This window comes from Melanaphis sacchari, unplaced genomic scaffold (genome assembly GCF_002803265.2).
Source record: "Melanaphis sacchari strain LSU unplaced genomic scaffold, SCAv2.0 Contig25_pilon_pilon, whole genome shotgun sequence".
In the NCBI taxonomy this organism is placed as follows: domain Eukaryota; kingdom Metazoa; phylum Arthropoda; class Insecta; order Hemiptera; family Aphididae; genus Melanaphis; species Melanaphis sacchari.
Window position 1 is genome coordinate 280,978 of NW_020271133.1, and position 18,540 is coordinate 299,517.

Sequence of the window (18,540 nt, forward strand, 5' to 3'; positions counted from 1 at the left end):
ATTCTTATTGCATGTAGGATTTTCAAAATGGATTGCAGTCAACATAGAATTTATATTCACCAAATCTTTTTGTTGAGACTTGACTAAATCCTTTTTATTTTCAGATACTTTTTCTTCTTTTAGTGACATCATTTTTGACAGTTCCAGAAGTACTTGGACCAACATTTTCTGTTGTTAATTTCTAAAAATAAAATTAATTAATCAATATATAATAGTTTGTTATGTCTTCAAGTTTTTCACTCACCAACTTATTTGAAGTTAACTTAAAATGATCAATATTTATGTGGCTAATACAATTGTTTGGGTTACCAAAAATTTTGTCACACATTTGGCATTTATATATCTTCAGTTGCTGTTCCTAAATTAAATTCAATGTTAATATTGTTTATAATTTATACACGAGATCAAATTAAATGCTTATTATTAAGAGGATACCACACCTGCACATGTTGTCTCAATCATACAAACATACAATAGTAAATTTTCATTCAATAAAACTAATTTTATGTGTTCAACTAAAATATATTAAGAATAAAATTACCTAAGATAAAACTTTAAGTTAAGAATATTATTTTCATTCTTTTGATGGTTATTAACAATTTTTAATTTTTAAACAAGTTAAGAGTGTGTAAAATATTAATACTTAAAAATACCCATAATTTATTTAAAATTTAAGTATTGTAAAAACCATTAAGAGAACACAGAAAATATTCTAACTTTTAAGTTTTATAACAAGTCAATTCACTGTAATATTTAAGCTAAATACATAAAATTGGTTTTATCATTGATTTTAGAATACACTTAAGTATATTTTAAAATCAATGATTCTACTGATCAAAAATTAGTCATATTCAACGATTGAAGACAGAGACTACACATATGAAGGGGTAGGTGTATAGTATCCTTTTAACCATCCAATATAGTAATAGTAACAGAGTTACATATCATAGAAACAAAACGGAATAAGATATATCTTAAGATATGCCTAACTATAATTTGCTACTGTGTTTATTGCTATTTATTTTTAACAATTTTTCAATTAAATATAAAAATTTAAAGAATAATAATAATTAAACCATGAAAAAATATAAAAATTCACAAAATTAGTTCAGACACCCAATATGACCAGGTTTTTTTCTTCGCACTTTTTTATTATTAATATTTGAACAACCGTGACTAAGATAATTATTAAGACTATCCTCTATTCAAGTTCCATAATTCGATCAAGGAATTTGATTTATTTATAGAATTTTAATTAATTAATAGGTAAATTTTATAAACGTTAACCTATGAATTAAATGTTTAATGTTAAACATCTACAATCAGCATCTATAAATATTAATACATTGATGTTTAATGTTTATGTTGTGTATGTGTGTGTTATTATGTTTTTTAATTTGTTTTTATATTTATGATAAAATTATTTGAATAAAAAATTTTATTTTTTCTAAAATAAATAATAGAAATGAGGAATTTTAAAATAGTTTTAAATAAAAACTATATTAAATACAAACTTGTAAAATTATTATACTTAAAAGAAAAGAAAATATACAACATAACTAGACTCAACATTAAGAAAATATATTTTTTTTCTAATATAAATAATATAAATAAAAAACTTTTAAATAAATGCAACTTTATGTATGAATTTTTGAAATTATATAACTTGGAAAAAGAAAATAATATGAGGTAACTTTTTCAATCATATTATTAAAAAGTTTGGTAAAAAAATAGCAGTAATATATAAAAAAAATTTAGCTGATAGATTGTTAAATATATTTACAAAAGAAAGTAAAACCATGTATAATGCAAATTTTTCAACCAAATGTAATGGTCTTAGTCTTATTTATAATGATTTGAAAATTTTAAACAATGGAAAAATAATACATTTAATAGATTTTGAATACATTTACTTTTATAAATAATATTTATAAAAGTTAAAAACATTTGAACAAATTTAACTACATCCAATTTTTAATGATAATAATATATTGATTTTAGATCTTAAATTGATGGTTTAAAAAGGATTAAATTTAAGATCGAATTTGATTGTAAAATAAAGATTGAAGAAAATGAAATATAAATAAAAAGAGGTAAATATCAGGGTTGGTAATATACGCGTATAAAATGTTTTATATAGTACACATATAATACCCTACGTATAAAATAAAATAATATTTATTAATTAAATTTTGGATAGGTAATAGAATAATAATAAAAGCTATAAAAAACCATTTGGTAAAAATATGGACTATTTGGTCCAGAGAAATATTATCTAGAAATTTTAAATTCAAATTCTATAGGCTATAACCTATAAAACTATAGATACCAACAATAAAGGTTTTTAAGGAACTTTTTATAACAGAGAGTTAAAAATCTTAAAATTAGAAAAAAAATAAAAATTACAATACAAATTGAAACAAATAAATAAAATTTAATCAACCAATTTATGTAGGGATAAGTTATATGTTTAAAATTTATCTAAAATGATAATGTGTGATTTTTTCTATAATGTAATTAAGAAAAAATATGGAAATAGAGCAATATTATATAGTGATACAGATTTGCTAATAGAAATGAAAACTTATACCAGCATATATAAAAAAAATTATAATAGATTATTTTGACACTTCTGATTATCCAAAATACAATATTTATAGATTACCATTGGTTAAAAAAAAGTTTTAGGTAAATTTAAACATGAATTGAATGACAAGATAATGACAGAATTTTTAGGACTAAAATCAATATTAGATTTATGTCAAATCTTAGATAGTAAAAAAGAAATTAAAAAATTTAAGGTATTAAAAAAAGGCTGAGATTTGTAGTATAATACATAACACTAAGTACCCCTCTATAGTCTGGTAGTGTAAGATTAATTCCAAAGATTTTTATGTTTCTATAATCGATTAATCCAATTAATAAAAATTAAATTCCAGAGTTTTAGTAAATATTTTTACGATTATTTTTGTTAATTTTATTGTTTTGTGATTATTTTATTTTATGATAATTTTCACATTTAATTTGTAAAACTTATCTTAACCTCATTTACAATAAATATATTTTTTTCTTAAATCGGATGAATCATTTTGAAATACTCGGTACATTCAAAAATAGTACAAAAAATAAATAAACATAAAAGCCTAAAAATTATTAAATTAATATGTTTTATTTAACTTGTCAGAAGTTGCATGGTGAGCACTGCGCTCATTCGATGAGCATTTTAGCCATTACTGGTTAGTTTTACGACATTTGGGTGCGGGACAATTGGGTGCAAGAACATTTATTCATTAATTCAAATTACAGTAATACTATTATGCAATATCTACTTAAAAATATAAAATCTACACGATTTTTAATAATTATAATTAATATATATATATAAATATTTTAATAAACATAAGTATTTGATTAGATATATTAAAGCTGTTACATTAATTAAAAACTGTAAACACAGTTTTGTCTTACAAAAAATAAAAATAAGATAAAATCATAAAATTATACTTAAACATTTAGACATTATTAATACATTTATTTTATTATTAAAAAATAAAATTTTTAGAATTTTAAAAAGTATTGAAATGTACTCCCAATTGTCATTGTACCTAAGAGTACCACACCCAATTTTCTGCGCCCAAGTGTCGGCATACCTTACTGTCTTAGTTTTATTTTTAAATGTTTAATATTACTCATACCCTTCAACCAATATATTGTATAATATTTCTATAAATAAATCAAACTATTTTATTATCAACAGTTGAAATAACAACCACAATAATTTGCTAGTCCCAGTATAGTGAGCGCAGCTGTATAGTGAATCACGAGAGGAGTCAAAAAAATGACACAGATTAAAAATGTATTTCTGTTTTAAACTACAAGTGTTTTTTTTAATTTTTATTTCCAAAATTTTGGAATCAAACACGCTTAACTATGATACAAATAAGAAAGCACTTTTTGACGGATTAAACATTACAATTCACAATCAAAGATTTTGATCAACACTATTCCATTAAAAATAATTATTTTTTATATAATATTTTATTTTATTTATCAAAAAGCCTTATAGAAGCAATTTATTTTAACAATTACACCATATTTGATTTTATTATGCAGTTAAATATAAAAAATTTATATTTTTATTAGTGTATGTTTAAAATTTATAGCTGACTGAAAAATTTTTGATCCATTCAATAAAAACACACAACTTCAATTCCAGGTCTAACTTATTTATGTTAACAGAAACTATGGTAAGCTCAAACAAAATAAAAATAAATAAGCACTACAAAAATATTTTTTCTTACCTGAGGAGTTAATATTTTAGCTTTATTTTGATTCAAAATGGGATTTTCTTGTTGTACCTTCTTTGAATGAGTAGGCATTTCATTTCTAAAATCAAAGTAATAATATTATCTTAAACATAATATAATAAAATATTAGATGATATAATATACATACTGAACATGTCCAGTGAACTTGGATACATTTGTTCTGTTCAAGAAAGCTAGTTGTTGTTTCATGAGTTTATTTTTTGTTAGTTCAAATCGGTCCTGTTGTTGTACCTGCTCCGGTTCTTGATGTGGCGACATTACTCGCAACCGTTTACCTGGGGGTTGTTGTGTCGGTATTTGATGCTTTGGCAGTTCTTCAGCTGGTATTTTTTTCTTTGAGGATGTTACTTGTAGTGTCTTGTTTTTATCATCCGAAACTGTAATTGGATTTTTAACTTGTTTAATAGGGACATTATGAGGTTCTTTTGATTTTAAAGGATTTGACTCTTTTGGTAATTTGACATCCTTCAAACATTCCTTGTCCTTTTTAACAGCCTAAATTAAAGATAAAAACAATGTATTTCATAACAGCACAAAGAGATTATTCTTAGTACAATAAATACCTCAACATCCTCATCTCTAACGGATATACCATGATTTTTTCTAAAAAATGATAACATTGCATTTTGGATAAGTTTCAGTTCGAAATCTAACTTGTCTACATGGTTCAAAAGACATGTACATTTCTTACATGCATAATCGTTTTTGTTAACAACGATAACAAAATCTTTTCCAAGAATATTAGCAATCAATTGAGGAAGCAAAACACGAGAGTATGGAGTTTTAGTTGCGGTTAATCGAACGAAAATACCGCTCAATTTTTCTTTGCAAAGAAAACAATGACGCATTGTAACTAGAAAAGAAAAAAAGTTATTTTATCGTTTTGTTTCAAGCGACACATAAAACAGTTTACAATTAATGAAGTACCTATAAAAGGCATAAAATATTTAAATATTTAATCCATACCTGATATATGTTTTTATAAATAATATATTCAAAATTATACAACACAGTACGTCTTATTGGCGCACACTAGTAACAATGGCGTACACGAACAATTTGATCGTTGTAAACAACAAAACTACGACGACGTGCACCGGAGGACAAAACTATTCCGTCGAACTGGAAACACAATGATTATAATATATTATCGAACTACGCGAACGATAGAATTGCTGTATGACGGCTAATAGTAATGATCAAGTAGGCGATGCTTGTAGGCACGTGAGGAATACACTCAGCGATGAAGCAGCAATGCCGGGACGAATACGGATGGATATTAGAAAGAACAAGAAGTTTAAAACAAAAAACGTAGTTTACGGACTAAGGCGGGATACACAGAACGACCTGCTGACTGCTGTTCGTAGTGTTTGTACAATGTAGACGAGTGGAAAATGGCGACGACGTGACGCGACGATTGGCCGATTGACGGCGTCCAGACGCCGTTTCTGGTGGATACCAGGATACCGCACGCGTAGTGCGCGTACGGTACCACGCGTGCGGCTGCAACCGTGAACCACATACCGCATCGACTAAGCGGCGGTGAGGTGGCGGTACGTTCAGTGCAGTCCTGGGGAGGTGAGGTGGCGATGCGTTCAGTGCAGGCCTGGGACGGGGCCAATTCTTCCCTTAATGCAGGGACAGCGTCCCGTATTTTGAGACGGTATACTGCAACGAAGCCCGCAGACTGTTCGCGTTGGGCCGGTCATCGACGCGAAAACGTAATCGACCGTTCCGTAACGAAATGTTTTTCTGCCAGATCGCACTGTGAATATAATAATAATTTATAATGTTATAATATTAGGTATTATTAAGGCCAGGATAGTATGGAATTTTGCATTTTATTTTTTAGGATTTACAGGATATAGTTTTCATTTTGAATTTTTTTGCATGTTTTTAATTTGAGATCATTTTTTAGTATTTTAAGGTCATTTTTTCAATTTTACGAGCATTTTTTATACTTAATAGAAATCTGAATAATATTATTATACTATTTATTCCAACTCAATAATTATTAGTTATTAGTTATTACAGTCAAAATCAGTTATTCTTACCATAGATTAAATAAATTTATTAATTTACAATCTTAATTTTATGATAGCTAACATTGATGTGACCAATTCACTAGGTCCGAGGTCACTTAACTTTAGGGTGGGTTTGTAGGGGAGGGCCGGAGCGGAATGTGGGCGTGACAATTGTGTATGAATTTTTTTCGTATGATTACGTATGTTCTACACACCCTAACAATCAAACTCGGTGCAACGTTGCCGTTGCTCACAATAATTGTTAAAATTTTAAGTGGAATTTCATAAACGTTACTATGATCGTTATAATTTATAATCATATTATTAGTTTTAGATTCAATAGTTTTAATATTATCAAAATTATTTAAAATTATGTTGTGATTATTTTTTTTCTTATTTAACATATAGATTTACCCGATTAAATAATAAAATTAATAGAAGCACACAATTCTTAAAACGTCTAAACAGTTAATTTATTATGCTTAATTGAAATATTACTATTGCTATTAATACTAAATACTAAATGTCAAGCAGAACCTACATATTGACCCTGTTACATTCATTTCTAACTCGTCCTAGTTATTATAGCAAGTTACCTAATAGCCCCAATACTATTACATATTATATCAACAGGTTACTTGAGAACTTGTAGATTTCCTACTCTTTTCCATTCACAAAGGAAAAAATTTAATTTTATAATAGTATTAAAGGTCTATCAAAAGTAAACAAAAAAAATGTATAATAATTACTATCATGTTATACTAGTATATGAAATAATATAAAAATTAATTAGGTAGTAGATAATCGCACCAGTAGAGGAGCGTTCAACGAGTAGGCTTGGACGGCTTGGTAGACCCGATACTACCCTTATTTTAAATTCTTAAATATGCGTTTTAACATTTAAAACTAAAAATTTTTATATACTTTTTATTATTAAACACACTGAACAATGAATATGAAATATTAATACATTGGTTTACTGCGAAAGTAACTGTATACGTAAAATTAATCAGTGATCGAGTAGTGCTTCTAGAAAAAATAGGCACCCTGGGTATGATAACAATCAATAGAAAGAAGTAAATCCATGATGAGAATAACCAAAACATATTTACGAACATCTATGATTTCATAAGTTATTGTTGATATCTAACGAAAAGGAGTAATTAAAATGTACAAGATTTAGGTTAAAAAGATTATTAACGAATAATTTGAGCTGAATTATTTGGCAAAATTAAAAATAGAAGAATTTAATTTATAAAATAAATATTTTAACAATTATGAATCTTGAATAAAGGCATTCAATATTTTAAAAAGCTGTCCAAAAGTATTAAATTATATACGTATTATACCATTTTCGCGTATATTATATTATATGGTTTGCTTTACTTGTGGTTCAGGCCTACGTGTAAGGGAATGAGTTGGTATTTAGGAGGATTCAATTTCGAACATTGATTATTTTTTAGTTCTAGGTCATTAACAGCTGTATAATTAAAAGAAAATTTATCACTGCTGGACTTTTGAAATATAATGCAAAATCGAAAATCTATGATTATTAAATAATTTAGTAAACACTTAAGTAAAATCTTTTCATATACTTAAAAAAATAATATAGGTAAATATAATACTATTTTTTTCTATAACCCGTCTATTAATAAACTCTGCGCATTGGTCTATTTTCTTTAGTATACATTCGGTTTTGATTATCGGTAGGCTTAATATTTAAAGCACAATGTATTATATTAATTTATTATTTACATAAATACTATAAATATAAAATTAAAATTTTTTTTTTATAAATTTTATTATTAAATCTATTAAAATAAAAATTTTAAGTACCTATAAATCCGATACTTTATTTAAATATTTTAAACCGTTACACAAATCATATTAAATGTTGGATAAACATCAAGTAATATTAAAAACCTTAATTTCGGTCAATCAAGAACAATATTTCATGATCTTATAACAAGCCCATCATCAGAATCAATAGAAATATCTGAAATCCCAGTTGTATGTGTATGTTTAACATTCTAAAGAAGGGTTTTCAACAAATACTTAAATAGTACACGAATAATGGTAAGAATAAATATACCTACTATGATATTATTAGGAAAGATTCTTGGTTGACCTGTGTAATATATATTTAGATAATGCAGATCTCAAATCGAAAATACTTTTGCAAGTCATTTCAGAAATTATGATAGAAATCGAGTATATTTTAGACTATACAGTTACTCTAGCACAGCTTAAAAAATTTGGGCATCGAATAATCCATACCAATTTTGTTGAAAACCTTTAATTCAATTTAGAGCAATTAAAACAATCACTGGATACTCAAGATATTTGTGTATCCACCAGTAAGTAATAGAAATTAGTGATAATTTTTTAAGTGGTTAAAGAACAAAAAACAAAAAGTAGGTTTTAAATATATTTATTTGCGTTTATTTGTTAATAAATGATATAGGTACATACAAAATGACTTATTATAGTGGCATTCTTATGGGGTGAAGAAAGGATTTAGTTATCACCCTACTGGGCCTTTTAAATTCTGAACAAATTGATGATTTTACAAAGTGTTTTTATTTCTACACCTGTTGAAATACGTAATAAAAACTAGATCTTCAGCCAATTTATGTAATTACATTTTTTTCTTCAAAAAAAAAATCATATGAAACATTTTATTAATAGTTGTTTTTGCAAGTTCTAGGATTAAAAACAATTCGTTGTAGCCATATTAATTTTTATAATCATTTAAGTTAAAACTTAGTAGAAATTTGTCGGAATTGTAAAAATATGCAAATTGTTTTATGATTAGATTTTGTACAGAACGATTAATGCTGAATTTATTTTACAATGACTTGTGTGTAGAAACTTTTTTAAATTAAAAAAAATGATGCAATATTTAACTACAGAGAGAAACATTTTATCTGGTATCAAATTGAATCTAGCTCATATTTTAACTTGAAACTAGAATAAATGGAAAAAATATAAAACAGAAATGTTTTCATTCATTTTTTCCGAAGAATATTATTTTGATTTTTAATAATATTTAAAAAATAAATAACTGTATAGAATTTAAATTTAAAAAATATTTTTGCTCTTTTTTAAGTCATTTCCGATTTTCCATTTAACATTTCAACTATGGTTATATTTAATTGAAGTCGAACGTTTTGTAATATTCAATAAAAGAGCAATACAAATAAAATAATATTGTATGAGGTTTTTCACAAGTTTTTCTGGCAGAAATTAAAAATATCAAAAATATGTAATATCTTTATTGAGCTTTAGTATTTAAAAATGCATTAAATTTTTAACTTTTATACTTATTCAAGATTTTAAAATTTAATTGGTATCAGTTTTTCTCATAAGAATTTTGAAAAAAACTTACCAATTTTATGGTAATTTGAATTTCAACATTTTAAACTTCAAATTCATCAAAATCACTAATTATTTTTTAAAAATTTCTAAGTAGCTAGGTTGTATACAGGTGTTCCAAATTTCATGTGACAGCAGATTTTTTAGCATAATATACTCAAATTAAAAAAATAAACTTTATTCAAATAGATTATTTAGCTCTATTTTTTGACTAATAAAGGTACCTAAATATATTTTTTAATTTAAATAATAAGTAATAATATACCTATTTTCATATTTTGTTAGAATCAATTTAATATTAGATGTATCATTTCTAAATACTGCGAAATGACAACATTGATTCTAAAAACTTATATGATTAAAATTTGTGTTCAACATAAATAATGCTAAATGGTGCATATAAAATCAAATAGATTTTGAAAAAACATTACCTTTTCACAACATAAAGATGTTGTCAATCCAATTTTAAATTATAACTATTAGGACTTAGGCGTTGTTACATTAATTAAAAATTATTGAAGACTAAAGGTTATAGTTAGACTTAAAGATTTCAAAGCTTTAAACACAGACAAATACAAATAAAAATTTAATATACACTTCATACACTAGGACAAAACAACTTTAACTGAATTTATTTAAAAATGTATTTATTATTTGCAATATCAATTTTTCCTTTTCTAACTATTGCTAAATATCAATTTCATTGAATAAAAAAACACCCAATTGGTCAATAGGAGGAATTACATTTGTGGCATGGAGGCATGGGGCACAAAGCGAAATCATATAGAAATCACACAGTTGTCATGTACTCAACATTGGTAAAATACATTACATAATATAATATACTCATAGGAATTTTAATTTTTAAACTACATCTATAATATGACATTTTTTTCTTTTAATAAGTAAAAACCATATAATATGCAAAATATATAGTTGAATATATACATACATATAAAATGTATAGTTTAATATTATTATAATTAATATTATAATGAGTTTTTAATTTAACTATAACAGCATCAAAGTCCCAACCATGACATCAATCATAATTAATAAGTATTTTTAATAAATTAAAAAGCAAATTTAATTTATAATAGGTACCTACAACATGTATATAATTTAATTTGAAACTATTTGAAATATTATGTATAATTTTGATGTTATTGTTGTCATTTAGTAAATTTTAGTTTATTAATATAAGCAAGCCACCAAGATTATCATGTATAGTAAACTAAGTTTAAAAGCAAATTCATTATTTTTTTAAAAGACTAACTAAGTTTTGTCAGAGATGTCTCTAATTAAAATCATTTTTTCATTGTAAAAATACACTAGAAACTATTATTTACTAATTATTGTACAACAGAACAACTATAAAAGTATTTTTAAATTTAAATATATCAATAATTACATAAATATAAAATAACAAATAAGAGGTGATGAAGGTGAGGAAATAATCATGACAATTTGATTTACCTACTAATTTTATCCTAGAGTAATTACTAATCACCTTCCAAAATCAAACCATAAATATGCAACTAAAGACAAACTGATTGCTTAAAAAATATGAATTGTACATTATATTTAATTTCAGTATAATGAAATCTTATATCATATTGAATCTTAAATAGGTAGATATAATTGACGATGAAATAACTAAAAATACAGATGAAACCAAAACGAGTTACTAATGAAGTTAATTGAATATACGTGACACGAATGTACTACCAACAGTACCTACTATCAAGTACCTACTTACCGGTGATTCTATAGGTAAATATTATAATCTATATAACCAATTGTAATTCAGTAGTAAAACAAAACTACGTTAAATATTTAATACCATAGTCACAACTCACAAGTCACAATGTAGTATGCACATAATATTATTCGATTATAAAAATAAATCTCATATATATAAAATATTATATAAGTTGTGAATTTACAATTTATTGCAGATAGATATACTAATAAAGAAACAATATGTTTGTGAGGCTAGGCATCCGAATTCAAGTTTCAATGTAATACAGCAAAATCCGCTTATAACAATCTCAAAGGTATCTAGAAAATCAGATCGTTATATTCAAACTTTGTTGTAGGCACCCAGAAGGCGAGAGACAAAAACAAAATTAATTTATTAAACAAATACATGCAGGTAGGTATTAATTATTAAACATGTACCTACAGGTAACAAACTATCTAGATTATAATATATTTATGAATAAGAAAAGGGACGTATTATACCTATATATAATAATATTATGTTAACCTTATTATATTTACAATCTTTTTGAAAAAAAATCAGTAATAGTCGTATTCAGTCTATAACTAGAACAACACGATTTTTTAATATAATTAGCAATACATTTTAATGCCATAGCCCATAGATATTTTTGGCGTATCACTGTTTAATGAAACAAAATTAGGTACATACGTACTTGATCAATAATTGAAAAATACACGTTTCCAAAATAGACGGTGCTTTTTATATAATAAACAATTTCTTCTGGCTCTTGTCAATTTGTTCGTTTTCATCCTCATTTGCGTTCAAAATATATAATAGACGATTTCTTCATTGTTCGGTATTTACTGATAGTAAAACAACGATGTCTTTTATTAGTTTTATTCGAGAATTCGAAGATAAACCGCGGAAAGCCTAACCACACGGATCGACACCAAAACGGTGACTGAAATAGCAGTGAGAGACAAGTGACAACAGCTGAGGGCTGATACATTAATATAGGTACAAACCTATATAGTAATATACTTATATACGCGTATATTACAGATTAGATAACGAAGTTGGTACCTATCGTACATTCGTACCGGAATCCGACTTGCCTACCTATCGTTATAGACGAGTAAGAAGACAAGTTTTAATTTTAAAATAACATCGTTACTCGTTAGGTATAGCTGTCTGAATTATCGATGTAATCGATTACCGATAACGTAATATCCAACAAAAATGATTGGCCTACGTGCAGAAATTTAAAATCAACCAAATACATGTAGTGCCGCAACGCCCGCAACATCGGGCAGCCGTGGAAATGCCCCGGGAAAACGTCTCTTACACAATGTATGTGGCTCCTAAGTCCTAATTAATATTTAGAAACTTGGAACTTATTTGTACAGGTATTTTGTCATGAATTGTCTAATATTTTAATTAAATATTATATTCTGTATTAAGATGTATAAGGCCGTAACACTAGCACCAGAGTCAACTTTTCTAGGAATATAATATATTAATAATAATATAATGTTACACAAGTCGATCGCATATTAATTTTACCATACCATTATCTGTCGATTGCGTAATAAATAATCGGATACCTAATAATAATTGTTATATTGCATTCTATATACGTATAAATAGTGAATTTACCATTATTGCCTATTGGTCAGTTGAAATAGTTTATTGTGGACAATAGTTTATTACCTATCAGTTTTAACTTGACTATTATTATTATAAAAAAACAATAAATAATTATTCTTTTGATCTTTTTTTTTTGCTCACCAAACATATCTCCTAGACTTTAAACTTAAATGTCGATCACCAGAGACTTGTAATTTCGAATGTAGTTTACTTGTTTTAAAATAATAACAATGTCTGTACTAATAACTCGTATAGCACTTTGCTCTGTAATAGAATAAATCTAACAATGAACAAAAACAATGATAAAACTGATTTTTGTATTATACATGATTGAGAATTGTTTTATCCGGAATATTATTGTTATTTACCCACCTACTACTTTGTAACAAGCGGATTCTACTGTAATTAATTGGATGTATAGGTACTTATAGTATTTAAAAGGATTTGTGAATTTAAATTCAAAATATTTATGACATTCCTGATTTTGATTTTTAATAGAAACTAGTTTAGTAGTGTTTTTGAGCTTTATGAATATGATTAGCATGGTCTTAGAAGAATATAACATAAATAGAAAAATAAATTAATAAACTAATAAAATAAGAATAATTTAAACGAATATAAATATTTGTTCAAGTATTGCCCAAGTCTAAAATGTCTAGATTATACAGAAAATATTTTGAAGTTTTATAAATTAATCTTCAATTGCTTACATAAATGTGATCCTACAATTAAAGTACATTGCGATATAAAAGTTGTATTAGTACCTGAAACTATATTTACATTGCGTTTATATTTTGTGTTATAGTTATGATTCACATTATTCGTCAATATAATATGTTTATGTTTATTGTTTATATAATAGTAATAATACGTTAGTATTCCTAAAACTATACTAAAACTTGCTACTTTAAATCTTGAATCTAGAAATGTCGCTTTTGCAGCTATATTTTCTCTAATATTCCTTAACGCCTATTAGCGATTTCTCTTACAGTTCATTTTATTCAACTTCTTTCATCGTACAGCTAGCTACTAATTGCTATATTTGCTTTAAAATTTAAAGCTTAAAATACCCACGAAGGAAAAAAGAGTGGGATATCTTATTATGAGTGTATAATATAATAATACAATTGGTATACATAATAGTATAATACCATTGACTATTGAGTGATGGTAATGTAACAATATTACAAATACATTTTTTAAATGAGTTATGCGCATTTTTAATTTACTATATTTTATATAAGTACCTACGCAAAACTCGTTAAAAAATTGAACTATCGTAAAACACCCACATACAAACACCGATAATCATCTTACCATCGAGTTTCATTATATGTCAATTCACTATAATGTTTAAACTAACGAAGCTAAATCTAATCTGCTGAACGTAAATTGTCCATGTTACGCACTTGTAACTTGTAAGACTGAAACAATAAATGTCTGTGTAGCGTTCTCTTAATAACACCCACAGTACGGAGATAATCCGATGTGGTTGTGAAATTAACAATATACATTTAATAACTATTTCTGTCGATTTTTATTCGACACGTGGTTGTGCGACGGAATACGCTATAAATGCTCCGCGAAAATACGGCGAAGCGCGTGTCGGAAACATGGGACCTTGGTCGTTTCGGACGATGTTTTGGTCTGAGCACAGTCGCCATTTTTATTTGTGGTGATTTTAAATGGCGTTATATTTATAGCAGATAACACGAGTTAAAATTCGTATAAAATCGATTAATAAATATTGACGTGAACCGGGAAATAAGTAGGTAGTCAGTTGAGCTGAAAACCTAATTTAAGTAAGAAATTTGCATGTGACTTAAAAGTTAATATTAGCGTTAACTAGGCAATTTATCCCATCTTACGGACATATTATTAAGCGACGTCGAAGTTATAGCGATTGGATACGTAATAATAAGCGTAATCTTGCTGTAAAAAAGGTGAGAATGAAAGATCCAAAAGACATTATTGGGTACCTACATCGTACCTACATCCGAATACCCGATGAACGGTGAGAGGATTAAAGAAGATCAGTTTCAAATGACATTGAGAGCTATAATCCCGAAGAACTTTTATAATATTTCAGAATTTCTACGACAATGTTTTATAAGTTGATATTTAGTGAATAAAAAATATAACGAAAAAATATTTAGAAATCCAAAAGTATTTAAAAAGTTTCAATATTTTTCCGTTTTATAAATTTCATTGATCAGATCATAATATTTATTATTCAAATAAATTATACTTATTATGCGTTCCAATTTCTTCGAAAAATCGACTAGTAATCGTTTTGCAGTAAACAAATATTAGTATAAATTAAAATAGACATTTAAAAAGTAAAACTATTACTTTTAGTGATTAAATGTATTTATACATAATATTAAACTTAAACGTCTTAAACTATGTAGGTATTTTAAACTTTAATGTTAGAGAAAATTGATTTATTATTAAACTTAAAGTTGAGAAATCATAATATGTGTTCTTACGTTGACTTTTTTATGATATTTCAATTTTTATGTGAGTTATTACTTAAGACTTTCTAGTATATGAGTATAAAATATTACTATTCAAAAGTTCTCATGTCTAGCTTTATTACTGAAATATCTTAAAATTTAAAAAAGCTTACATGTGAACACAAATAGAGTATGTATGACCGTATCATCTATAACAACGGTCAATGGAAGTAAAATATACGTCGTTATAGCCAGATGTCGTTATAACCAATTTAGTCTAGGTAATTTACGATACTAGTCTTAGCTCAAAAAATTGGAGTACTCAGCGTCTCCATTGGAACGACTAAAAAAAAATCTAATTCGATGGTAATATTTTATACTGTCAATAAATTATCAAAGTCCAAATAAATCTGCAAAGTAAGGCTCCTAATCTTTTTTGGTAATAATTCACGAAAATTCAATTAAAAAATTTTGAAAAATGATTTGGCTTGGCTCCATTTTCCATGATCAAAATTTGTAAAATGATATAATGGTCAGGTTTTAAAGTAGTTAGTGTTGGCTTTTGCTTAAATAAATAGAATAGCTGAACTTATAAACTACAAAGTTACGTACAAACAGCTCACTAATTGTTGAGAAACCTTGAATTTTCTAACTTTTGTAAGTATACCAAGGATTACTTGTATAGATACTTAGTTATTAATTATTAATTTAATAAGTACCTATGATTATAGTGCTTGCACAATTAGATATCCATACATGGCATATTATAGTTATGTATACAGTGAAAGTATTACATAATATGTATTAGTCAAACAATAATATTATCAACGAAATATCCATATAATGAGTCATTTGACGTTTACAATCAATTTATTTTATTTATTACTTACCTTATCGTATATGAACATTATTCGATGAATAACAGTATATTTAGATTCATTTTAAATTTGATAGGACAATTAGTTATATTATCTAATACAATTTTGATATGTAAAAATAAATGCCATTGTCTGTTGTAATGATAGGTAATACGATGTTACCATAATACAGTGGAACCTCGATAACTTGAATCGGTTGGGGGCGAAAAAAAAATTCAAGTTATCGAAAATTCGACTTACAGAGGTTACACATATGATATGTAATAAAGTAGGGGCCAAGACATTCTTTCGAGTTATTGAAAATTCGACTTATAGAAGTTCGAGTTATCGAGGTTCCACTGTACTAAATATGAACTATGCACTCGGATTTTTTTAAAAAATGATATCATATAATACAAATACATAAAATAAAATATTGTTTAATTTCCATTGATAGAATGGTGATGTTTTTACGATCTGCCCCTACACTCCAAAAAAATAAGTGTCTTTAAAATATAAAGATAATGAAGTTTGTCATTAGAACAGCTTATCGGATAAAATAAAAAACAAATATATTATTTATGTATGTTATCATTAGATAAAATAGTTAGCTTATAAAATCAATTGCTTCAATATTACAAAAATTTGCTTGACCAATTAAAGGCTTCAACTGGTATATTGAATCTAATAACATAGGTACTAAATATTTATCTCGAGAGGCGATAAAGGTAAATAGAGTACTTGAAATATAACAGAAATGTTTATGTAAAATTTTAAGTTAAATAATATCATTGTGATCTAAAATATTATTAACATATTTGGTAATTTATAAAAAAAATTAATAAATACTTAATGAAAATTTTTTAATCCTTTACGTTGGTCGTAAATTGAATATACTACCTTACAATGAGTTAGTTTATTTGATTTAATTTAAAGTGATCAGTTAATCTTAAATGTCGTACCATTTATGCAAATAATTATCAATTTTAATATGATTTCTATTTATTGTAGGTTAGATTTTCATCTATTAAATGAAGTAAAACAAATTGATAATCATAAAATGATGATGTAATTGTAATAATTGTGTAGATGAATAAAAAAATTCATTATGTCTAAATAGTGTTCAATACATACATGATTGTAAGTTATGTAAGTGAAAAATACAAAATTATGCTAATCAGCTTATGAAAACAATACATCAATACACTAATATATTAATATATTAATTTGCATTACTTAATTAAGTTACTTATTGATTTTTTTTAAAATGCACAAAGGTTGTTCATCGAACCATCTTAATAGTGTACATAAAACATAACAAATTACAAAAACAAAAAAAAATACATAAAAATAATAGACTTGGTTATGTGAAGGAAATAATAACCTTAAAATAATTATTTCTAATTTATTAAGCACAGACAAAAAAGTGCAAAAAAAATATTTATGTTTCATAGATATGACGTTAATAAGATATTCAGCGTGTAAATTAGATATTAATTATGACTATTTAATAAAAAGAGTAATAACAATGATGCGTGAGAGACTTGAAACATGTAAACATATTATATAATATTAAGTATTACATCAAATGAGATTATGTGTGTTTATGGAGAGCGTCGTCGTGACCTTGGTTTCATATTGTAACAGATTTGTCAAGTTCACATTATTAATGTTACAGGTGACCAATATAAGGTCAATAGCTTAGATTTTAGTATTACATTAAATTATGAGATTATGCAGAGAGTTCAGGGAGAGCATCGTCAGGATCTTCATTAGATGTAGTGTCAGGCGGTCGAGTCCACTTAATTAACGTTTCAGGTGACCGATACAAGAACACTAGTTTAGCGAATAGGTCTTCTTCCAAATCTAATTCACCACTTTCTCTCACCAAATAAATATCCAAGCACAGTTGCAAGATTCTATCTACGTATGGCATGTCATCAAACATAATTTTGGTTGATATACCGGTGAAAAATCCTCGAACAAATGTATGAACGACAATAACAAACGTTGTGTACAATCCAATAATCCTAAAACAAAATTACACAAATGTATTATTGTTTAATTTGACTGATTTTTTTTTTTTTTTTTTTGATAAGTTTATTTATAATTTTATGTATTTATTTA

General features: G+C 26.0%; 2 protein-coding genes across 6 annotated transcripts in view; both read right to left on the minus strand.

The window, feature by feature from the left end:
• On the minus strand, positions 1-12,431 carry LOC112595167. Its single transcript, XM_025340275.1, has 7 exons — positions 12,166-12,431; positions 5,295-6,093; positions 4,892-5,181; positions 4,456-4,823; positions 4,302-4,386; positions 245-358; positions 1-181 (listed from the first exon to the last, which is right to left on the minus strand). The coding sequence occupies exons 3-7, from the start codon at positions 5,174-5,176 to the stop codon at positions 101-103; spliced, it is 933 nt and encodes a 310-aa protein (XP_025196060.1). The 5' UTR covers positions 5,177-5,181; positions 5,295-6,093; positions 12,166-12,431; the 3' UTR covers positions 1-100.
• A 5,086-nt stretch (positions 12,432-17,517) lies between these two features.
• LOC112595183 (piezo-type mechanosensitive ion channel component-like) overlaps positions 17,518-18,540 on the minus strand; it is a 37,791-nt gene continuing 36,768 nt past the window's right edge. For 2 of the 5 annotated variants that reach the window (XM_025340305.1, XM_025340304.1), the window contains one exon: positions 17,519-18,443. In XM_025340305.1, coding sequence (XP_025196090.1) covers positions 18,146-18,443 — 298 coding nt within the window. In that variant the 3' untranslated portion in view covers positions 17,519-18,145. Of the gene's footprint in view, positions 18,444-18,540 lie in introns of all 5 variants that reach the window. The other 3 variants (XM_025340307.1, XM_025340306.1, XM_025340302.1) reach the window with 2 other exon arrangements.

Excerpts from the sequence above, each read along its gene's own strand:
- LOC112595167 (XM_025340275.1), bottom strand. The coding sequence starts at position 5,176 with ATGCGTCATTGTTTTCTTTGCAAAGAAAAATTGAGCGGTATTTTCGTT. Across the intron at positions 4,387-4,455 it reads AAGTTCACTGGACATGTTCA|AAATGAAATGCCTACTCATT; the intron begins GTATGTATATTA and ends CTTTGATTTTAG. Across the intron at positions 182-244 it reads AGTTAACTTCAAATAAGTTG|AAATTAACAACAGAAAATGT; the intron begins GTGAGTGAAAAA and ends TTTTATTTTTAG.